We start from the raw sequence: 24,700 nt of genomic DNA on the forward strand, positions 1-24,700 counted from the left end.
CTGCGCAGCCCGGATCGCGCTCTCTCAGCCCCCACAAAATGGCGGTCGCGCGTGCCCCGGGAGGGTCGCGCTTCTCTCTCCCTCGGCTCCGCCGGGCGGTCGCGCCACATCAGTACACCTGGAGGCTGTTGGGAGAAGGGGGAGGCAGTAACCATGCTCCCCTTGGGGCACTGGCACCCTTCAAACAACACTGGACGACATAGCACCCACCACCGCTGAAAAGCGACAGCACCACAGTTCCCGGTCGAGCACGCTACCTCATTGGCTTTCGTTTGTCTGCCGCGCGCTGATTGGTGAAGAATTCCCGCCGCACACACTCTCTTTCCTCCTATTGGCTCATGCTTCCCGCGTAACTCCCGTTCGCCTGACGCCGGCACGACGCTTCTCCCTGTGGCGCTCCACGATCAGTGCCGAGAGGGCAATGGCGGGCTGGGGTCGCAGCTCACAGCCGGGGCAGGCGTCGGCGCCTGGTGGCGCCGGCGCCACCTCCCTCCTTGGCAGCGCCACAACGTGGCCGTTGAAGCGCTACGGCCGCTTCCTACCCCCGAGGGATGTCGACGATGAAGAGCAAAACACCTCCTCTTGGAAGGTGTGGGGGGGCGAGGCGAGGTTGGGGTGAGGGCTGGCTGCTTGGTTTGGCTGTAACTGGCTCCAGCGGGGTCTAGGAGGCTGCTGTGTAGCAAGCAGTAATAAATGAAGCCTCTGCAGGCATCGTGTTGCAAGTGCAGAACTAATGGAGGAATCAGGAGAGATTTTGCTTCATGCATTATTAGCATAAATGCACCAAAGATATGGTAGTTAGTGGCCTTTTTTTTTTTTTTTTTTTTTTTTATTCCTTCCTTTGGCAGTGCCCCGGGGTGTCAGAAACTATAGATCAGTGGGAAGAGTCCAGATGGTTGCTTAAAGTAGTTAAATCTATATATAGACTTATAATTAGTAAAAAAATCTTAAATGTACCTTCTGTCTGTGGGAGTGAAAGTGCAAGTTGCACTAGTGAGAGGTAAATTAAACACCTGACTTCTAGCACTGACCTTTGAAACCTGTTATTTTGCACTTGAAATGGAAAATGTAGATTCAGTACTTACAGGGCTAGATTTTGATTTTGTCTATTTCCTTAAAGGTCTTTGAGTCAAATGAAGAATCAGGTCACCTTATCCTTACCATTGTTGTATCTGGCCATTTCTTTATTTCCCAAGGGCGAACAGTACTGGTAAGTGTCATGTATAAAGAACATTTCTCCATTCACGTTAGCATCAATATTAACTTTGTTTCCCTTCTCAGTCTCATGTTCTCTCCCACAGAAAGGAAAGTGCCGGTTTTATTTTGCTTGTGGTAATTCCCATGTTCTGTTTTCTCTCTACATGTATCAGAATAATACTAAATGCATTACTTCATACTGAGGAATAGTGTTTCTTCTGTGGCACTAAAAATCTAGATTAAGATGTAATACTAAGTGCTGCTGGTTTTGAAAGATACATGTATGATTCTTGTGCCTAAGTAAACAGAAAATAAATACACTGTTAAGAAGTAGATAAAAATATAACTGTTAGTCCCTGTAAGATTTGCTGTATGATCCAGCTAGTTTCTTGCCAATGACCTGTTAGTATTTTGGTTTTGATAATTTGGTTTATCAAAGGGTATGAGTTTTTTTTCTATGTTGGTTAATGTGATCTAACATACATGTTATATTCATGGAGACAAAATAACAACTTCAGAGTTGTGTCAACTGATTTTCCTGTAGCTTGTGCTTAAGCATGACCAGCTACTAAACCATAAAGATTTCACAATGACACTGAAAATAGTAACAGAAACACTCCATCTAGTTGTTGTTTTGATGCTCATGATAGAGAAGGCCTGTGCTAGAAAGTGGAATCAAGTGTGTTCAGTCCATATTGCCAATACTCAGTGATGGTATCAAGTATGAAGTGGCTGATAAATGTATTAGAAAGCTATTACAAGCCACTGGAAGATGCTGCAGTATGAAGATAACAAAGACTTTTTTTTTTTTAATACTGATATATAAGAGAGTATGTTGTAGCTTTAAATATGTATAAGCTTATAAATTAGTTTTTGCTGTGCTGCATAAAAGGTCTTAAACTTGCAGAAATATCTTGTAAGTGTAAGGGGAGAACCAAGGATATCCTTGACTTTTTTTGGCCTGTGTTAAGAATATTGACTAGATAATGAATGAGCTAACAGAGAGCTGTCAGTCTGGATATCCCTCATACAAGATACGGTATTTAGCTCACATATTTAGTGAGGACAAGTTGAATGTTCTTGGACAAGGTAAAAATGGAACATGGAAAGTATTTCAGCAGTTGTGCTGAATAAGAAAAAGGAATGGAGTAATTGAAAGTCCAGATAGGTAAAAAAAACAACTGAAATGAGACTTGCTGCCATCTCTTGCCAAATTCTGCTTGGAATAAATCAGTGCAGAATGCAACTCTCTCAGGGCTGGTCCGCTTTTCAGAGGACTGTAACTGTTTAGTAACGAGTGGACTCTTATTACTCTATAGAGTGTCCTTGAAATAACCACAGAAAGGCTAACTGAAAGTAAGTTTTAATAAATAACTATAGAGCAAAAAAGGCATAGACAAAAGCTGTAGCCCTTCAAAGACTGCGTCTGGCAAAGACTGAATCTGGCAAGTAACAATGGGCAGATAAGTGTGCAGTTGTAAGGGATGAGTGCAGGAAGTATAAGAAAAGCTTTATGAAGAGTTGGCTGAGAAAAGCACTTTCTTGCAGCTGTTAGGTTTAGTGGCTAGTGAAGCTTTCAGGCAGCTGCCTTGCTTGAAATGCCAGATGAGGAATTTCTGAGATCTGTTTGGGCTGTTTCAGCTTCTAAGAGACAGTAGCATATTGCAGTAATGATCACAGTCTAAGGATAGTGCAGAATAGAGGTGGAACAGACATGCTTGGTAAATGTGACCAAAATGTAATACTGAGAGTTTAGAAGAAAAAAAAATGTTGGTTGTTTGGTGGGTTTTTTAAAAAAAACACTTATTTTGGCAAGACTTCTGTACCAATCTTAAGGCAAACACCACTTTATTAAGTGTTAAAGAAAAGGTGTACAAAACTGGTGTCATATGCATTTTAAAACCTGCTTTTCAATTCCTTTGGGTGCACTTCTTCGGATACATCTAATTCAGATCATGCTGCAGGTATGTTCTGTGCATACAGAACTAAACTGTTGTGAAATGCACTGGTACAACATGCCCTATGCCTATTTATATTACTCAGAGATTGGAACAATTGCAGTCCTCCCACTGTTCCTCTTAAACATACTCAACTCACTGAAAAATCTATCAAATACCCAATCCGCTAGTTCTGAACATGGGCAGGCATTTTCAGTACTACAGCAGGTGTCCTGTTTACAAGGGATTTGGTCCAGCACATCTGGCTTAGCTTTACTGCTTAGGCTTGTTCCTTAAGCACATGCCCTCCCAGAAATGTGTTGCTTTTCCCAACGCTATGCAAGACTGATATGCAGTAATAAAATTCTTCTTCCTGTGACAATGCATTGGCACCTTTTCAGTCTTTGAAGAACAGCCTGTGGAATCTCTTTAGTAAAGCAGCCAGTATCATCAAACAGAAAGGTGATGCGGGGGGATTGTGCTGAAAAAGACAGCACAGGAAGTGATGCTGTTGGCCAGTACCCGGGAACAGCATTGATGTCAAAGTAGGTAGGACTGTTACTGAATCTCTGAATGGTTTTCTTCAAGTAGCAGGCAGGGACACTAGAAACTCCTTATCACTGTCCAAGGACGGTTTATGCTATGGTTTTTAGACAGAAGTCTTCTAAGGCCTGAGGAAAACAGGATCTTGTCAGCAGGAGCAGCTTACAATGCAATAGACTCAAAGCTAGCCAGAACTGCACAGGCCACTGCTGAAATTTTGCAAACTGTTATTGAGATGCCAAGTAGCAAAGAAGTTGCAATAGTCTGCAGTCTGTGTAATTGCTGTAGAAACTGTTAATCTCACTGGTTGTATATCCCTCTAGTCTCCAGCTCTCAGGAGTTGTCAGAAACCTGTCACAATATTTAAACAAGCTTTGCATGACTTAAGTACATATCTTTTGAATCTGTCGCAGCAAATCCTCTCACTGGGAGTCCATTATAATAGACTTGGTGTCACGGAGGATAGCTCACAAGTTTCTGCTCCAGAGGGAATGTATCAAGTTCGATCGAATGTTGCAATTGTTGGAATGATCCTGCTTATATTTTTACTGTGTACACTCATTTCTCCTTGCTGGCCTGGGCTACTGAATATTTCGTTTTCATTGCCAAGGCGTTCTCCAACAAGTACATGCTGCCTTACTCACTTGCGTTGAAATTCCCTCTGATGTATTTACATCTTGCTATGTAGTAACTGCATCCTTTAAGTTGTTGCTGTCTAGTCTTTTGATCTATCTTCTAATCCCTACTTTTCATACCTTTTGATGTACTACAGGCTCCTGGTTTTGAGGGAACTGGAGAACAGTGATCATAGCTTTGTACCTTGTACCTCTGCATAGGAACACAGTAAGGCACAAGATCTGTGTCACAGGGACACCATTTCCTTCTCAACTTGAATAACTGTATCATCTTTTTGTAAAATGTCCACATGTGATTTTTTTTTTTTTTTTGCTTTAACAAGAATGAACTGCTAACTAAATTCAGGAGTTCAGAATTCATTCAGTGATGAATGTTCCTAACTAATTTTTTTTTTTTTTTTTTTTTAACTGCAGCAGTAATGGTCACGCTGGAATCCTCACCCCACCCTAAGAATTTTAACACGAATCATCCTAAGTAAGAGTTTTAAAAAAAGAAAGTTTTCATCCAGCATCTGTAACAAAGAAAACTTACTAATTGGATGCTTTTAAAAATGGGTAATACTGTAGTATGATGTATTCTTATCTCTTCTGGTTTAAAATTGGCAAGGAATGTAGTAAAATCAGTGCATTAATAGATGCAAACTGTCTTGGTTTGTACTTTCTATTTTCTTTAGAAAGATAAAAGTCAGAGAGCATCTGTTCTTCAGTGGTGTGTACATTCAAAATGAACCTTTTTAGCTGCCAGCAAGCTCTGTGTTATGCTGATAATACTGTGAGTGGATGCTTTTTAAAAAGTCCAGCAAAAAAATCAAAGTCATACTGAAAAGCAGGAACTTCCAGACTTCAGCTGTTTTGCATTTCACATAGAACTTTTCTTTGTTCACTCTTCTGCAGTGAACAGTGGTGTTAACTGAACTAATGCTTGCCTGAACTCAGTGCTGATCAGCTTCATAGTTAGTTTTCTGCTAATAATTTCTACTAATCTTGTTTGGCCAACATGCTAATGATTGATAGGTTCCAATGTTTGCTCTCTTAGTGAGCATAGGTCCAACAAATACCTTTTTTTTTTCGATGAAGGCGTATTTTGTTCTTCTGCTTAGTGATTCTTTCATCAAACTCTTTTCATGTCAGGTGATGATTTATGAAATAGTAAAATACATAAACTGTTTTCTGTAATATACTCTCCTGTCAGTGTGAAAACAAGAGGAGATAGCTTTTGTGTAAATTATTTTCTTAGTGAATCTTCTTCTTTGGTGCCTCCCTTTCATCTACATACAATTTTCACTAAAACTCCTTTTGCACAAAACTGAGGTTGCATAGAAATGAATATCTTTTTCATTGATGGTTGGATTAACATGATCCATTCTAGGAAGAATATTCAAGTGTTCCTGACTTGATATCAAAATATTTTATCTGTAATGGATTAATTTATGTATTCTTCTAGTCATTTTTTTTTTGTAACACTTGCAAGAGTGTTACAAAACCTTTTCTTTTTCTTAAAGAAGTCTAGCTATTTATAGCCAAGGGAGACTGTAACTGTTCTATAATCCGTTTCTAAGAACAACATCTACAAAATAGTAATAAAATATTCACATATCCTAACAACTGATATTTTAATACATACAGAAGACTACAGAATTATTTTCATGAGCAATAAAATAGTAGAATATTTAATAAATTCCCTCCTACCAGTCTTTTCTCTGATGGCAGCTGAAATACTATTTTCTTGCCAAAAAGAATGCTACAACGTATGCACAGAGACTCAGCACTTCTAAACGAGGCAGATTAGTAAATAGCAGTGTATGCAGCACAAGGTATGTGGTGAGATGCCATAGGTTTGAAACAACTGGGTACAGTATCTGCAAATGCTCCAGAACTGGTCGTTAAAGTACTTCCATGCTACAACAACAACTAATTGTGGATGTGTTCAGTGTTTTCATCAGTTGCTCAAAGGAAACAAATCATTTATTTTAATGGGTAAAATTTTGCTGAATAGGTATGCGTTCAAGATCACTTGAAATGTTCTTTAATGACACTGACAGATACATATTTGAAACTATCTTAACAAGGGAACAACTGCTTTCCTTTTAAAATATCATCTATTTATTGACATCAGCCAAATGGAATGAAGAAGAGGGTAAATGGAACTTCAAAGTATGCAACATAAAAATCCCTAATGTGTAATGCAAATCAAAGGGTATTTTGGTTTGTTTGGTGATAGTGTTGTTGTTGTTTTAAACAAAGTTCTTAATTTGGAATTAAATTACATAACATTTTTAGGACCTGTTTTTGCTGCAGTGTTGCCTAACAGACTTGTATTTTACGGTGGAAAAATCTCATTCTTGCATACTGTAGATAATGCCATTTTAACAGGAATATCTCAACAGCATCTCTTGTGAATTTCTGGCCGTACTGTCAAGATACGTCATGTTCTGTTTAGCACAACTCTTATTTCCTTTCCCTCCTTCGAATCGGCACATCAGGAAAATTGTATGTTGGTGTTTTATTCAGTGCAATTAATACCAGTGCTAGAATTCATAATATCCTACAAATTAAACAAATTGAAATTGTGAAGAGGACTTATGTAATTGGATAAAATTAATCCAGAGTAATTGATTTGTGACCTGATCTTCCAAATTGTAGGCTAAATGTCCTTAGTGCCCTCCTGATCCCCTCATGACTTCTAATAAGCTGACAGTGCTTAGGATAGAGTAGATTCTAACTCATTAATTAGGCAAGCATTCAGCAGACATTCTGATGTGCTTGATGCTGTCTTTGCAGTGCCTGAAACTTATGCACCAAATTTTTGAAATGATATTTACAACAGTGCCTTGGGTAGGCGAAGGTCCCTGTGCAATAAATGAGGACATTTGACAGAAACCTAGGGAAGTGAGCAGGTTGCTAATGCTATTTAGTGGTAGTACATTGCAAAGGTAGAGGAAAGCTGGTTTTTTATTAAAGGTTCTATGATTGCTATTTGAAAGAGTAGAAGGAATCTTAGTTTTATTGACTTATTCAGTACCACAATTTTAGTTCAAATATTTCAATTTTAGTTTGTTTTTAAATATGTGCTGTTAACATGATTGTTTTGGAAAAGCTGAATATCTTTTTGCATTAGCTTCCTCATTTATGTTTGATAAAATGATACATTCCTGTTGTATAAAGATTATTGGCTATTGGCAGCAGTAAAGAGGTTTAAGGGGTTCTGATCTTTACTTTTCTCTTGCCTCAATTCATCTAAACTCAATTAATAGAATAGTTATTAAAGAGTAGCAATGTCTATTAGTGAAATGTGTTTACCCTAAAGTTAGAGTTTAACATATGGTATTGATCTAGAGAAGTATATATTTTGTATCAGGAATTAAAGAAGAAATCGTTTGACTTGACTTACTAATGGAATGCCCTGAAGAGCTTTAGCTAGCTAAACCTGTGAACATCCAGTTCGCCTCTCTAGGTGCCTTCTTGAGTTTCACTGTTCTAAAGTGTACTTTAGGGAAAAAAAAAAAGCCAGGTTCTTACTATGAAATATCAAGGTTTGTGCTGAGCTAGGGGCTTATCTTTGCTATTTACTCCTTCAAGGGGCTTTAATTTGTACCCATCTCGGGGAACTCTTTCTAGAAAGCTGACACCTGGCAGCAGGTGCTCCTGCACCCAATGCTTTGCGCTTTGGCAAAGGCATTCATCAGTTGCTGAGTCCCCTGGACATGGTGGTTTTGAGGGTGGCTGCATGTGTCCTGTGTTGGCTGCTTCACTTAGCTTTCCTACCTCTGTAGAGACAGAGCACTCTGTTAAATGAGTTCGACCCTAATCTGTTCTTTTCCACAATCAAACAAGCTTAATACCAAGATTTAAGATCTGGCTTCTAAGAGATTGGGGGTAAAAAAAAAAAAAGCATGCAAAAAGATAATACAGAGCTTATCATCCTTTTATTCCTTATTCCAGTTAGTTTGCTCTCTGCCTTGAAGGTTGTTTGGTTTTGGTTTGGGTTTTTTTTTGGCCTTTCACCGCTTTCCGCTTCCTATTTTATATTCTGCAGATCTATTTGAGACAGCTAATGCTTACACTAAGAAATAAGCTACATACAGCATGCGGTTTCTGCTGTGCTTTTCTTTACCCAATGATGCTATACATGACACATTTGGATACTGACATGTAGCTTGGAAATTTTTGCAGGGACAACTTTCTGCTTCCCCCAGTCCACAAGATGTCATGTTTGGGGATTTTTTTTTTTTTTCTGTCACACTGACACTCCTGCTCCTTGAATACTGCTCTCAACTCAGTATTCAAGACAGCTTACACTGCAGGAATAAAAACTAATGTATTTGGCCTTATTTAGATCTTGGAGAAAAATACAAGTAAGGAAAATTTCTACTTCTAGGTGTGTTACAAGGTAATAATGAAGATTTGATTGGAATTATGTTTAAAGTTTATTTTTCATAACTTCTAACTTTAAGCTGGAATTAAATTTTTATTCTACAGTCATTAATGAAAGGAAGACTTCAATTTTTTATAGAACAAGTAGTTTTCTAATTTTAAAAGTGTAAAATGACAACTCGCATTCTCTTTTTGGAAGGCAATGTGTTAAAAATTGGTATTTTTCACATATACGCAAGCATTTGATTTATAATCCATATGTCAAGTTTCAAGCAAACACTTGTGAACACGTTTCCCAATTTTACTTAAGTTTTCTGAAAGCATCTCAGCTTTGCCTATGCTTTAGTGTTCAGTATAATACTTGAACAAAGTTTACAAGCTTTTTCAGACTATCTGTTCTCACATCCTTATTTTTACTGTCCCTTGAGATAATGCTTAATAGTCTTCTCAACTACAGTGTTTCTGTTCTGTTTCTGTTCTGATGTATTTTATCAGATGTATTAACAGCATTGTGTAGATACCTGGAAATAGTATTACCATTCCTTTGTGGCCGAATTAGTCACGTCTAAGAATAAGTAAGGTGTTATTCAGTATAAATGTTAAATAATAATAGTACCTAGAATATTAGAGGTCAAAATTTGTGATGCTTGTAACTTAACAAATCACACTTAAAACCTAGATAGTGAATATTATTTCTGAAAAGATTTCTCACTGTGCCTTACATCCTCAGCATGGTGAGCAGACCCATGGAGTGGAGTTCTGGTTTGGATGACACAGTAACTGGGCAGTGCCTGTCCCTATCTGGAGAAAATGGCAGGTTGTTGAAGCCATCCCTGCTGGTTTTGTGCAGGGTTGCACAAGCTTGCAGGTGGGGTGCTCAGAACAGCAGAGCATCTTGCCCTTCCCCAGAAAAGTGCTTTCCCAAATCTCTTGCCCTGCAAAGGCATCATGGGGAGCAAAGTTTTGCTCCCCAGTTGTGTCTTGGTAGTTTACCTTGGGAAAGGACTGGATTAAGGAAATTTCACAGGTGCTTACCTGGAAACTGAGCATGGCCTTTGAAAGTAGAAGATTGCTCTGTGTTCTGAGGAGTTGTGTACCATGGTGCTGCACAGCCTGAGTCAGAATGGTGCAAGCAGGATGTTGTCTGAGGCCTTTTGCTTTTCTCTTCTGCCATCTTCCTTCAAGTTATCAGACAGGACCACTGTGGCAGCTATGCACTGGAATATTAATTCATACGGTAAAAATTCCTTAGATCTCATGCTGAACTCATAATTTCTTGCAAATGCACATTCCCAGTCTGTGGGATACCCAGCTGACTCCTTAATTCGTTACATTACACAGTGCGTACATCCATTCTGAACTGTGAACTCTGAGAACAAACTGTTTTATTTGCATTTCATGAGCCTGTTATAAGTGACAGCCAAAACTGCAGAATGTGTGTCTTTGTGTGTGGTGTTCTGGGTTTTTGTTTGTCTTTTTAAATATTGGTTGTAATTTAGAGGCAGAGTATATAATGTTTGTGGCAAAAATAAAGTTTTTCTTCCTAAGCTATTGCTTACACATAGTTCAATTTCATTTGAAAACATCTGTCTCATGAATGAGTGAATCCAAACTAATTGATGCAAGCCAGCATAGCTGAACTGTTAAACAAATAACATTTCTTAAATATTTATTTTCCAGTTAAGACAGGGTTGCGTAAGGGCCTTGCAATCCAACATAAAAAGAATAATGTGTTCCTGTGTTCATATTTTGCTTAGTACCACAAGATTTCTAGATTATACAATAATAAAAATATTCATAAATAATGTGCAATACCTTCCCACATAGATCACGAGCCTCATTATCCACCAGCTTTTTGAATGCTGAAATGTAAAATCAGAACAAAAGTATTTTCCAATAAATGAAAGACTAGATGAGTGTAAGGCTAGACCAGCATTATTGGCTTCTCTGCCTCATATCAGGTGTGGTCACATCTTGCCTAGTTCCAAAGTATTTTGGAAATGTCTTGCTTTATTTTCTCCTTCAGCTTAATTCCTCTCAGGGTCCTCCCTCTGAGAGACTTAGATTTCTGTCAGAGTTGTATGAAACTGTTTTCTTTTCATACAATGTCCTTACAAGTATGATCCTGGAGAATGACATAAGGAGTATATGCATGAATGAGCGCTAATGATCAAACTTAGAAAAGCGCTGCCATTTATCTCTTCAAGTTGTAAACATTTGAGGTCTTATGATCCTGCTCAGTTCTAGGTTGCCTTTTTGTCTTTATTCCTGATTAATCTCCAACTGCCGTCTGCCTCTGCTCATGCTCAATACTGCTCAGCAGTGCCCAACTCTGAATGTAAAGCAGCTGCGGATGTTCCCTGCTCAAGGAGAACAGCTGCTTTATTCTATGTATTTCTGTCAACGTGGTGGCAGCAGCAGTCTGGAGGGACTACTACTTTTTTTTTCCTTGCCAGTGCGTATGTCCAGAGTAGATTTAGAGTCAATTCATTATTTCTAGAAAGGCACAAGTGGACTATAATCTCAATATAGTGCCATGCAGTTTCCAGGATCTAGCCCATGCCTAGCTCCCGGATTTCAGCAGCAGTCCTCTCTACTTCAAGCAATGGAACAAGGGACAGATTTATTGTGGTCTGCCTTCTTGTTGTTCTGAATTAATTTACCTAACTTAATGTGCAGATTTGTAACTACTTAATTGTTGACAAAAGAGAATTATTGTTAAGAAGAGTCTTTTATTTTGTCATAATATAGCAGCCTCAAATACAGTCTGTGCTGACTGAGGTAACATGGAAAAGCCATGAGGAACAGAACAGACCTTATTAACATGATGCAAAATGGGGCTTATTGCTGCTTAGAACTGAGGAAAATCTAGATCCTGACTAGTGACAATTACTGATGTAAACAATTTAACAATGGAGTTCAGTCTGAGTAGTTCTGCAGACCTGAGTTTGTCCAAAACATTCCCTTCTTCTTTTTCAGGTAGCTTGCTTGTGCCGAATCAGGTCTGTTGTACTGCCCAAGTACTGCACTGAGTTTTTCTATTTGGTTGAGCTGTTCTTAGTTATTTGCTTCTGCTTGGCAATATACAGTCAACCAAAGGTGCAAGAGGAAAGGAAATACCTTCTGCTTTGTTCCTCGCTTAATTACTTGAAGTAAATTAAATTTCAGTTAATTAAATTTTTGGTTTGGAGTTGAATAATTAGGAGTACATAAATAAAAATGCTAAATGCTGTTTTTTTCCAGCACTCTTTACCTCAGAAACAGGACATATAAAAGGATGACAACCTGGGAAACGTCAATAAAATAGTTGGTAGGAAAGTTAAACACTGGCTGCCTTTTATGATTTCTTTGAAAACATTTATTATTTTAAGGAGACACCACTTGTTCTACCTACGTTTTACAGTGAAAGGAAAAACACTATAAAAACAGACTTAATATGGGAACAGCTATATTAAAATAAACATAGTTGGTGTGTTTCAAAACCAGTAACTGTTTGAAATGAACAGAGTAAGCACAAGTGGCCACAAGCTAAAGTGGCCTAGTGAAAGAATGGGATATTAGAATTGCTTCATTAACAGCATTTTGGGGCTTGGTGGTGGAACCAGAGGAAGACCAAGCGGCAGTGGAGAAATTCCCTATAGCAGGAAGCACTAAGCACGAGCAGTAGTCAGGCTGATTTGTTGTCGAGCACTCAGCCTCGCTGCTTATCTAGAGTGATCAGTTCTGAACTGGCCAGTGTGTTTTGAGAAGGTTTGGATCTTCCCCTCAATATAAACAAGTTAAAAGATCTTCAACATTTGTGGCTTTAAATGAAGGAATGAAGTCCTTGTGCTGATATAGAATTCACCTTATGTTAGTTTGTGTTTATTTCACAAAAATAAATATAAATGCACCTGGTCTACTGCATTCCAAACAGTGAGAACATTTACTTTCAGATTATTTGTATAAACATCAAGAATATACCTTTTCTGGAAGGGAAGGTCTAAAATATTTTTTCTGCTTTATATATTCTAGTTCTATATATGCCATTTTCTCTTTGTTCTGACTTGAGAGCGTATCTCCTGCACTACATATGTTTTCTGCCCCCAGATGTTTCCCTTCTTGAATGCACTGTTGGCTGTACCTTACTTCTCTAACTTTAACTCTTTTTCTTGCTTGCTTTCTTAGTAGGATCCCCTTCTAGCAACTATGGCAGCATGAGCACAGCACAAGCTGATAAGCGTCATAGATGGATGTCACTCTGTCTCCTCTAAAACAAATCAGCATTTTTGTATTTTGTACAGCTGTGTACTAAGACATTGCATGTGCACACTTAATGACAATTTGTTGCTATCACAGATGCTGCTCTATTTTCATGACGTTGGCATGACTGAAATTCTTGACTTTTGACATAACTTTCTGCTGTACACAACCACTAGATTAACTTGCTGATACTTTTCCATTTTCAGCATTAAACAATATTTTGGGGCCAAACTCTGCACAGCCATGAATTTCCTTAGACAAATTTCAAAATAAAATATTCTATGGTGCAATTAAAAATATGATGTGAAATGCTACTGATTATTCTAGAAGTGTTCTACCAGTGCTGCGTTCTTTTCTTAGCCTAGTAATCTAATATCATTCCTCAGGCTTTCTGCTCAGTATCTTCTCCCTTGCATCCTGCCCCGACTTTAATGTCTGTATACCAAGCTCTTGTTGGGCAGGTCCATCACAAGAGGCACCCCCTCAAAGCCAGGAGTGGTAAAATGCCAGGTGTCCAGAGGAGTAAGGGTGTTTCACAGGCTTCCTGTACTGTGTCAGGCATAAATTCAGACTCTGTGACCAACTGACCTTCTTCAGAGACTTCCTACTATTTGACATCAGAGGGGATTTTGTCTGTATCTGGAAGGAGAATGCCCTCAGCATGCTAGACGCAGCAGCTCCACTGCCTCAGCAGTCTAATTGCGTCGTGTAGTGTGGCTGGAGAACACTGACTTACCAACAAAGATGCTCTTTTCTGTTGCCAGGTCTGTCATTTGCAGTTTGTCCCTCTTGGGATCCAGATTCCTTTACTAATTCCTGTAAGAGCAGAGGATAGCTTGGTACTTCCCACTGATCACAAAGTGAGGTCTTCCTCCAAAATGCCTTGAGGCTTTTCACACCTTAGCAAGTCCTACCTTGAGGCATTTTGAGAGTGCTCAGTGCACACAGACATGCTGCAAGTGACTGGCCCATCTTACCTGCTGTCAGCACCTGTTTTTACAGGGCAGAGGGAAATTCTTTTCTCCCTCTGACCCCAAATCTTTTGGGAATGGTACTTGCATGCAGTCTCACATTCTGGAGTCTATCACAGCAGGTGTCTGATCAGCTGTGTGTCTGTGATCCAGTTTGCCTTTGGTTCAACTCTTCAATGCTTGCTAGAATTCTTGTAAAAGTTCAGTTAAAAATCTACATGCAATTCCTGCATGAGACTATAAAGCCAGTGCCAGCACATTAAAAGAGGTCTTACTGAGGTGACTTCTTGTACCAAAATAGAATAGCAGATGGTTTCCCAGCATAAGATGGATCATAACTCTGGCAAAAACACACTGCTGGTGGTCCAGGATGGACATGACTTGTGGTTCTCGACCTGTAGGACACCTGTGAAAAGCAGCCTGTGCTGAAAATTCATGGTCATTGAAAGCATTATGAGTTCAGATAAAAGAGATAGATAGGTAATTTCCTCTCTCACTTTAAATTTGTTTAGTGGTTTAGTGTTCCCCCCCTTTGCCTAAACTTTGGTAAATAATGACTCTGTGGCAGTGTGTGGAGTACCATGGGAGACACGGCCCATTGCCCCGAAATTTTTATATGATGTTTTCAGCTTCCTGGGAGTATTTTTACAGAATGCTGAGCAGTCCATCTTGTTTGAAGAGACTGACAGTTAATGCAACTGGAGTATAAAAACATCTTTATCGAGTTATCAAAGCTGCTTCTTGTTTACCTGAATTCCATCTGGAGAAAATGCCTCTCTGGGCCTTAGAGAAACCATCTGCTGTCCCATTCTTCAGGTTTGCCTGCCCTCTGCTGCCCTCCCGGGCAACTTCATGGGATGTGGAAGAATTTAAAGCTCTCTATTGCAGCAGTTTTCCTATGCATTTCGTGGAGACTTTAATAATATGCATAAAACGTAAAATATATATTAAATTAGAATGTACCTTGACATAGTGTTGTTACTGGAGCTACAGATTCAGATTTAATTCCTAGTGTGGTGAGAATTCCATATTGGCAATTGTTTGACAGATACAAAAGTTGCATGTATGCAGATGACCAGTCTTCATTAGGGATTAAAATACATCACATAATTTAAATGTCACATGTTTTCTGTGCAAGTAGTTTGCATTCCGCTTTATTTCAGGAAGGCTTTTCATTAATTGATTCCCACAAGTGGCTAAAGATAATAAGAAGAGCAGACTGCCTGCTGCTTCGTGCACATTCAAAGGTAAGTTGAGTTGCTTTTAGTATTTCTAATAGCTAACAGACTTCTGTATAAGATTTCTTAATACTGGATAAATTAAACCAGAAGTTCTGAGATACTGTAACTTGTCTGTATAAATTAAAATGTTTTTGTTTACTCTAGATATTTAACAAGAATTGATTGAATCATCTTACTGTGTTTTGTAACTGCTAATATTCAGGTCTTTTAGACTGCTTCCCTAAGATTTAGCTACTACACCAGCTAGACTGGTATTTATTCTAGATCTGTCTGCCATGGCTAACAATTAAAAAGAGGAAGCGATTCTCTTACATGTACAAAAGCATGCTACCTATGAGTCATACTTCACTTTGGCAAGCAAAGTATCTAAACAAACAATTATTTAGCCATTTTGTGGCCCCTGACACCTGGCACAGTAAGTGGCAAGCTGGTGATTCAGGCGTTTAGTATTCAAGGCAATGAAAGGGACCTAGGTTTCTGGTCTTCCCTTTAGATCTCATGAAAAGTTGTTGGTTAGCCTTTAAATAAACAGCACTTGCTTGTTACAAAAAAAAAAAAAAATCTCAGTTTTCTTGGTTCTTAGAAGAACTCTGAGAAGTTTCTTATTCATCTATGCTGAACACTCACCACGTTTTTCTGAAACAAAGCCTGTTGCAAAATGAGAAGAGCTCTCCCTTCTCCCCTGATAGTTTCTAGGCTTTGTTGTTTCTGCAGAAACAGTTGCCTTCAGTTTAATTATCTCTACTTGACAAGAGAATTAATCTCTAAGTTAGAAACAGTAATTCTGGAAAAAGATTATGAGCCCCTTATTCAGTAGCTGCTAGAGACAAGTTTTAACTCTTTGCCCCATTCACAGAACTATTAAGGCATAAAAACATCTCAAGTATTCTGAGATGTTCTGGAATTCTCCTCTGACAGGAACTCTGGTACAGACTGAGTTACTATAATTGCAGATAATAGCAGTATCCAGAAGAGCTGAAAACTGTAAAATTCATGTTTAGTTGCATTTTGCTCTTTTCTCTGATGTCTTTTATGAAAGATACATAAATATTACCTTATAGGTAATATTTGGTTACAAACCAAACAATATAGTTGGCAGAGGGGAGAATGCCTTGCTAATTGCAAGATAAAAGCAGGTATGAGGCATAATAAACATTATTTAAATATGAGGACTCATCTTGTTTCAGAATAAGCCTAGTCTAATGGTGGCACTAGGAACTGCGTATCTTAAACCATGGGTTTAAATTCATGGGTTATTACTTGCCTGAAACCAAAACACCTTTGCTCTCTGATTTTTGTCAGCTTCTTATAAAATGTGGAGTATCACTTCTAGACTATTGAGCTGTTGCAGTAATTAGTTCTGATGAATCAGCAGATCATCAGTTTCCTTTACAGTTAATGGAACCAGTTCCCCAGCACGGTGTTAAGGGATTCTGCTGCATCTCACAAGAAATACAAAATCAACATCACAATCACTTTGGGGTTTGAACAAAGTTCTGAGGGACAGTTCAGAAAAGGAGGAATATTAACATAGTCTTAAATTAATCTGGTGCATCTAGATGTTTACTTACCATTAATTCACCTTACTTAAACTGGATTTAGTGGCACTGCAGTGGTCCTATCAGTTTATCTACTTCATATCCTGAATTGTAGCTGAAGCGATTCCTTAAATGCTGTCAGTATATATAGCTTCTGTGCTAATCTTCAGAAGTATTTTTAAAAAATGCAGGAAGCCAGCCACACTGTGTAAGGAGTTATGTCCCAACTTTGCTAGATTTAAGTAAGGAAAGACTCGAGCAGGAGCCATTTAAAGCAGAGGGAAGCAAGCTAGGTTTTCAATATATCTCTGAGTGCACAGGGGAACTAAGGGGAACTAATAATTTCTGATTTGTTTTATTCCTTCTCCTTGTTTTGTGTAAGTCATTAATACTGCATTTATAGTGAAACTTACTAATTTCTTAGGGAATACTATTTTAATAGGGCACTGTGGCCTTTCAGCTAGCACAATGCATTTCTAAACTGTATTTTGAGAAGCTTAGTGTTAATGTACTTGAAGGAACAGGACATGTAGAACAGATACCTGTTGCAGATCACCACTGAAACTCCTAGTGGAAATTTGATTCAGTGAAGCACACAAGTGTGTAATTCTGAAGCTGTACCTGTCAGATGCACGCTTATGTCTTACACCTAGCCAAAGGAAACAGCTGCGTGGCCGAGACTGCCCTTGGTACAGCTCCATCCCTAGCAATCACTTATCTCGCATTAGCCTTTGCTGTGCCTCTATGTATAAAAACTTTTTATATGAAACAATCTGTAAATAGTAGCAAGACAAATGTTCTTAATATTCTTGTACCAAGTCATTTCCCTTCATACTGTTTTCATTGAGCTCACTCCCCTGCCCCAGCATGGGAAGAGGTGCAAATTTGATGATCCAAGTGACCTCAAGGTTCTTGAATACTTCAGCGCTTGTATGGTTCAGGTGTTACTGCCTAGTACTCAGTTTATGCTAAAACTTGACATAATCCTAGGTAGGGAAGGCTGGGTTTGATGCAGACAGTAACAGAAATCCTACATGGAACTTAGAGTTCCTGGAATTTTTAGTTCAGATTCCAACATTAACTTCTGCTTACTTCAGTGTAATTTCATTTTTTTTTGTAACAAATAACTGCTCAGAGTTGGCCTGTCCTTAGAGGATACTACTTGCAGCAACAGTAAGAACTGAATTTCCCTGCTATACTTGTAAAAACCCTGTAATCAGGGGAAGGTTTGTTCACTTGGCTAGACCTTTAATTAGTTGACAAGTGGCCCTCCTCACTTACCATTTTCTTGGGTTCTATTAACTGATATTCAGACTGGGAATCATAGTCTTCTGGTTTAGCTGCTGGGAAGAATGAAGATACAGCAGGGAAAACTTGTTCTTTTGTATTTAAGTTGGTGCAGTGATCCAAAAATTAATTGCCTTCTTCCTAACTAAAACAAATAGGAATTTAATTAAATCAAAATAGTTGGAGGGGATTCACAGTTAATTTAATTTCTCTTTGGGCTTTGAGCAGAACGAATGCCGCATGTTTCGTGTTCAGTTTGGTGGAGATTCCAAAGAACAGATGCTGGAACACTGCTGCAGTTGCGTTCAGAAACTTTCAGAGTACATACCGGTTCAAGTGACTGATGAACAAAGCCAGCAGCTCTATCAGAGTCTCAATCAGCTGGCTAGCAGTGAAAATCAAACGAAGGACACTGAACAAGATGCATCAGTACTACAGACAGTAAGTAACCAAGAATATATAGACAGAAAAATAGAAAAATAATCAAGTATTAGTGTTAGATCTGTAAATGGCAGATTTTACTTCTGAAGAAAGTTTCTTGCAACTGCGAGACCACCTACATGAAATACAATTTAGCCCAAAGTTCAGTTTACATGCAGGGAAACCTAGTTAGTGAACAGGGTTGGTTATTCAGGAGGTCAGCTACTTGTGGCTATAATACTCCTGTTTCCTTAGCTTGCCTGAAAAAAAGTTAACATTTCTCAAAAAAGTTGTTCTACCTCCTCAAGCTTACTGAACATATCTCAGAGCAATCAGATGCCTTTGTTTTGGCCTCCCAAAGGTCACTAATAACCAAAATTAATACGCACATTTCATGTGATCAGAGGAATAATGTTAGCAAGCATAAGGAATGAGATTTATAGGTGGGAAAAGAGCTTTGCTGTGGGGTTTGAGCTTTCCTTAGCTAGGGAGCCTGGAAATGAAGAGAACAATTTATGCAGGGCTCAGGGAAACACAAACAGTTACTAACTGTTAAAAGAAGGGGCTGCAAATGCCACAGCCAACTGTTATTTACCAATTCCCAATCAGATGGTGGTATGGTTTGGTGGAAAACTTAGATGTTTTCTGCTGAGGTTAATAAACAAGAATAGAGAACAGAAGATGAAGGCTGAATAGTTACCAAAAAAATCCATGTCTACAATTTGATCAGTGTGGTTCTCAGTGAAGACTGTTGGGAACCATCTGGCAGGCTTTCAAATAAATTATACAAAGTAAGAAAAAATATCAGAGCCTTTTAAGTAACCGTGAATTGTGTGCTCCTTTTTGTGTTTACCTACTCCTGTTTTACAGTGTTAATAATCGTCAATATGTAACTGTATCAATTTGAACTTGACACTTTTACAAGTGGTTTCAGGGTAGGAACAGACTGTTTCACCTCTCCATGACAAAGACCTAAGGTAGTTGGAAAAGGCAAAGGCAGATAGTGTTTCTGAGGGTGACTAATTAATTCTTAAATATATGCTCTCTTGGGTATCCAGAGAATCACATTACCAGCTCTAAAAATCATCCCTGCAGCTAGCTTTGCCAGGAGAGCTCTTGGGTATGTGATAAAAAAAATCACAACCAAGACTGAGTTGGTTCTGATATGGAATGTCAAACTCTTCAGCTACATAATTTTCATTATAGAACTAGGAAAGTCCTACTCTACTGGACAGTGGAATCATATTTGGTAGAGAAAGTGCAAGGGGAAAAAAGAAAAAAAAAAATATATTGCTAGTTTGACTCTCAGCATTTCCAGGAAGGCATATGGGAGACCTTCAACAGCTGATATTCAAGATTTATTGTTTGTTCTTTATGCATGTTACCTATACTTTGGGCTTTGCTCGCTTCCTGGTAAGCTAAAGCGAAGAACGAAAGGTAAAGTATTTAATGGCAGAATGCTATTGAACGCCAGCAGTCATACTGATGGTATTAATAATGCTCTTGCTCCAGAAGTTAAGACTGAAAACCTTGCTCAGATAACAGAATTGACAACTTAAACCATCTTTTCAGTGCTGTGACCCATGGAAAGGAAAAAAGCATGCTCCCGGTGAGCATTCATACACAGCATTTTTTAAAGTTACTTCCAGTAAGTAGTTTTAAAGTTATCTTAGTTTAGACATGACAGATTAACTACAGGCCCATTATTTCATGTCTTTCATTTTTCAAGACTTGAGGAGATGTGCAATCAGGTTCCATAAAAAGATGCCTTTTTACCGCATAAGGTAGCTGAGCACATTCCCTTCCCGTTATCTCTAAAAATGGAACTACTTCCCTTCTTGCACATACCCACACTCTGCTTGGTAATAAGCCCTTATTTGCATTTTGTATTTTCTAGCCAGATGAGCCTCTACCAGATTCCTGCCTTGGAGAAAGAAGATCTGTAACACAGCTAGCACAGGTAAAAAAAAAAAAAAAAAAAAAAAAAAAAAAAAAAAAAAATTAAAAAATCTTCTATTTAGGTCCTGTAACTTAATCTCTGACCCAGAGAGAGCGCAACTTATCTCATATGCTGTAAACATCTGGTAAATGTCTTCACTGAACATCAGGCTGCCATCATCTATACCAACAAAAAGCACAGGATACTGTGCAATGATCTGGAGGTAGGAAATGAGCTGCAAAACCAGGTATTTCATGGTGTAATTACTCCATTTGCATAAGAACAAACCAATACCCAGAGGTCACATCCAAATAAATGGCTTTGTCGCTCTTTTGACTCTACAGAAATGACTTCTGCAGTCATAGCTTAAGTCTGAAAACATCAACCATCCCTACCCACCGCAAAGGATTCCACCGTTCAATTGACAGCTTCAGCGAGAAGTCCAGAGTAAAGCCATGTTTACAAATAACTGGAAGTTAACTGTTGCTTGTTTACTGTGAATTTGGGACTGTTCAGAATCAGATGACTGAGGAGAAAACTCTGTTCTTTCCAACCTGTGTTTTTGTGCAGTTGCTTCTATAAGTCGTGCTTACCCTTCTTCCATACTGATAGGATGATCAAGTCAATGTTTCTTCACATCAGTGGTAGAAAGGACAATTCCTGTGCTCCCTATTAAAAAGCTGTTCTCAAACCCCAAAAAGCCTTTTAAACACCTGTTTTCAGAAAGCAGAGTTTTCTGTACTCTCCTCTTGGTGGTGGGAGTTGTATCGCGTGCCCTGCTGTTTCATTCCCAACCGTTTCATTATTGACCTTGTACAATGCAGCAAGGGCGCATCAACAAGCAAGAGTGATCAAACAAGGCAGTTTGCCTTTAGCAACTGTATTTTTTGTGACCAATCTCTGCTTCAAGAGGCAACGCTAGAAAATGTATATTAACACCAACATTATAGAAGAACTTCTCTTCTAAAACCTGCTATTTTTTTTTTTGGTCCCAAAGTGCATGATTCCTGCTTCTGCACAAAGCTTTCTACTACTGAGGCCTTTCTTTGCTGTACACACTCATCCATGTCTCGCTTGAATTACCAACAAATTCCTGGGCACAAAAGGACTCCCTGATGTAGCAGATTCCTATGTCCGCCTCTGCTTGCCCCTCTACTTCGTCAGCTTAACACAACTGGGCTCTGAGCTGGGATCTCCCACGCCCTGGCCCACAGGCTTGACATACGCTTGCTCAGGGCTGAACGTCTTTTCCCCACTTGAACTTCAGAAACACACCCTCCCTCTCAGCTGGTGCTCTGGAACACTCTGGAGTTAAATTTCTCCATTTCCACCATTTCAGGAAGCTAACAGAAGCACTGGTTTTAAGTATTTTCTTGCAGATTCATTTTAAAATTAAAGAGTCTTCAGTTTGTGTTTAAAGATATTTTTCTCCAATCAAGACTACAGCACAACCTAAGAAAAGAGCAATACTGCAATGTGAGCCAACAAATTAGCAAAAATATTAAGGGTGGGGCGCCCCCAAGTCAAAATGCAGCTACACTCCAGCTGTCACAGCATGCTTGATGCATCTGCCAGGTGTCTTGCCCTCTGTCAGGTTCATGCAGCAGAAGCTAGGGCCTGACTGAACTGAACAGCCATTCTCGCTTCCAGATGGAGAGGCTTGGTTTAGCCTGTGCCTCTCATATCAGCGCGTTAAAAAAAAAAAAAAAAAAAAAGGCCAAACTAGGTGAAGATTTTTTTTTTTAAAGCCAGATACAGACTAACCAGCGTTAGGCATTCCCCCTGTAATAACACCATTCACCGTGAATTGCCTCTGCACATCACACCTACCTCATCGTGAAAGCAGCGCTTCGGTCATCTTTGCTTCTGCTCTCCCATGCAAAGTATCCAAAAAGCATCCGTAACCAACGCTGCAAGCTTCAATGACTTCAGCACAGCCGGGTAAAGAAAGTTAGAGGCTGAGTGAGCGGTGAGGTCTGTAGAACATTCGCAGCCCCAATGATGGAAAAATTTTGGTACAAACGCTCAAGTCATTAACACACAGTATGAATAATGCAGTTTATAACGAGCAGCAGCCCTGGCTGCAGTGGGGCCTTTGAACTGCGAAGTTACCATTTCTTTAACGTGGCTGACATCCAGCAGCAACGCTGGCAGCCCGCCACAATAGTTTTAGTCGAGCTGCTTCAGCTTGTTGTCGCAGGAACGGCAGCAAGGAAGGTGCTCGGGAGCTGCCGATAACCTGCTGATCCATTAGTGGTGCATTTACTGGGTGACAGTGGTGTCGCCTATTGGTGCCGGGAGGCGGTCAGCGCTGCCTCCACCTCAGCACATCCTGTTGTACATCCTCCACTCTGCTGCCACTGACTTTACACTGCAAGGCCACATGGACAGTGTTCACATACCACCCAGGGAAAACGCTGGGGGAGGGGGTTAAATGGGCACGAAAAGGATGTTTTAACTCTTGAACAGCCCCGTGATTTACTTCTAAAAGACATGTTGCTAAATTAAGAGCTGAGAACTACGTACTTGGTTATCCTTACACAATTCAAATGGCAGTACATAGGCTCCATACAGGGTCCTTCTCTCTTATACAGAGTGGATCCTCATGAGGAAGCCATGTGATTTAAATAATTGCAAAGGAATCCAGAATTGCATAAAAGCTACATTGGAGTCAAAGCCAGGTATCAGAAAAAATTACCTACAGAAATGCTATCTGATCTGAAGTGATCAAACAGCATTGATAACAAGGCAGATGTGTCTTTATTAAATACCAAAGGAAAACTTAGACAAAACCTGTGTCATGTCACCTTTTATGGCCACGATTGTTGCAGCACCTTTGTTTGATTGATTTTTATTTTTTTTCCACTTTTGCAGTCTGTACTGAAAAAGAAGTTTGAGCTCCCCCTTGTGTACCGGCATTCAGTGTGGCACGCACAGGAGCTGGGGCCCTTCATTCGCTTGTGTCTCATGGATCAGAATTTCCCAGCCTTCGTGGAGGATGTGGAAAAGGAATTGAAAAAACTCACAGAAGTTTGAGAAATACCAACTTATTCCCACTGCAATACACACTCCAGGAGACCCAGCACTCGGGATACACAGGCTAAAGTGAAATTAAATAATACTTGAAAAAGTCTCACACCTTTTTTTTTTTTGTCAGTGTTTTATTTTTAAAAACAGGTGAATCCACTTTTTATACATCATTGCACTTCAACAAATACACAGAACAAGTTCATGCATCTACAGTTACGCACATCATGAGAACCCTGTTAGGTCTATTTCTACAATCTTTAAATCATGAGAAATTACAGTGTCAAACTAAGGAGTATAACTAGTTGCATAGAATATCACCATGCTGTAACATTTCATCATTTAAACAAAACAAAAAAAAATTATAAAAGTTTGCCTGAATTGAATGTACAAGAATATGTTGAACACATCAGTGCAAAAGGATTTGAGAATTTACATGAGTTAACAAAAAAAAAATCACTTAAAAAGCAATCATATATATATATTTATAAACTGAAGTTTTGTTTTTGTTTTCAACTGCGTTCCACCACCACCACATCGAACCATTCCAGCTTTTGAAGTCTGATTATAGGACACCTAAGTCTCTCTATAGGTTAAGCCCTTAAGATAATTTCAATTTATATTACTTCTCTAAGTACCAGAACACTATAATTCTCTCATCTTTCAGACATACAGTAAGGAATGAATATCAGCAGCTTAAAAATGAAACACAATTACTGTATTTTGGTTTTCCCCCTCCCCCAAAATATAAATATATACTGTATATATTTTTAAGTTTTGCTGTACTTTACAAAAAGTCTCACTAGATGGCAGCAGTGCGGTTTAGAGCTTTGCCAATTTTAACAGCTACAGGAAGTAAAAAATGGCGCATGCGTGAACTGGCGTACTACTTCTAATGTTTAAATAGATTAAGGAGGAAAAAAAAAAAAAAAAAAAAAAAGCAACATTCACAGCACATCAAGCCCAAAATAGTTTACACCTTCTACACTGAAGCATTATTAAAATTTATCTGGCTAGGTCATCCTTGCAGGAGAGGCTAAATAAGGCATGCTTTAGACAGTCATATTGTTGCTCACTTGAAAAGGAAAAAAAAAAAAAAAAAAAATCAGACAGAACTGGAGTTCTAGAACCAAGAGTTCCAACCCTTAAATTTAGCAGGTCATATTGCCATCAGTCTCTCAGAAACTTAAAGCTCTAAAAAAGAAACGAGAAAAGGTGCTAGTCAATGCCTGGCAGCATTTCCCACATCACGTGCCGTAACAGCGTGCAATCAAAGCGCGTAACATCCCTTTCGGGCTTAACGGAGATACAGGCTTCCCAACCATGGGCAGCTTCCAGCTTTTAAGACT

The 24,700-nt window shown here is 39.0% G+C and overlaps 2 protein-coding genes across 2 annotated transcripts in view; one reads left to right on the forward strand and one right to left on the reverse strand.

Moving 5' to 3' along the window:
• The first annotated feature begins 421 nt into the window (after positions 1–421).
• Positions 422–23,360, forward strand: REC114 (REC114 meiotic recombination protein). The gene is made up of 6 exons (XM_086757560.1): positions 422–589; positions 1,121–1,210; positions 15,063–15,146; positions 18,194–18,406; positions 20,283–20,345; positions 23,199–23,360. Exons 1-6 carry the CDS (start codon positions 422–424, stop codon positions 23,358–23,360), a joined length of 780 nt encoding a protein of 259 aa, XP_086613686.1.
• Positions 23,361–23,464: 104 nt separating this feature from the next.
• The window catches only part of NPTN (neuroplastin), a 72,604-nt gene continuing 71,368 nt past the window's right edge, over positions 23,465–24,700 (reverse strand). Inside the window, exon 11 of the mRNA XM_086757561.1 lies at positions 23,465–24,545. The gene's annotated coding sequence lies outside the window, so the exon portion shown is untranslated. The remainder of the gene's footprint in view (positions 24,546–24,700) is intronic.

This window comes from Chlamydotis macqueenii, chromosome 12 (genome assembly GCF_036417535.1).
Source record: "Chlamydotis macqueenii isolate bChlMac1 chromosome 12, bChlMac1.mat, whole genome shotgun sequence".
NCBI classification, from domain to species: Eukaryota; Metazoa; Chordata; class Aves; order Otidiformes; family Otididae; genus Chlamydotis; species Chlamydotis macqueenii.

Bases quoted from the DNA above. Each gene is read 5' to 3' on its own strand.
- REC114 (XM_086757560.1), top strand. From the start codon at position 422: ATGGCGGGCTGGGGTCGCAGCTCACAGCCGGGGCAGGCGTCGGCGCCT. The intron at 590-1,120 runs GTGTGGGGGGGC...ATTTCCTTAAAG, and splicing joins AAAACACCTCCTCTTGGAAG to GTCTTTGAGTCAAATGAAGA. The intron at 15,147-18,193 runs GTAAGTTGAGTT...GGCTTTGAGCAG, and splicing joins TGCTTCGTGCACATTCAAAG to AACGAATGCCGCATGTTTCG.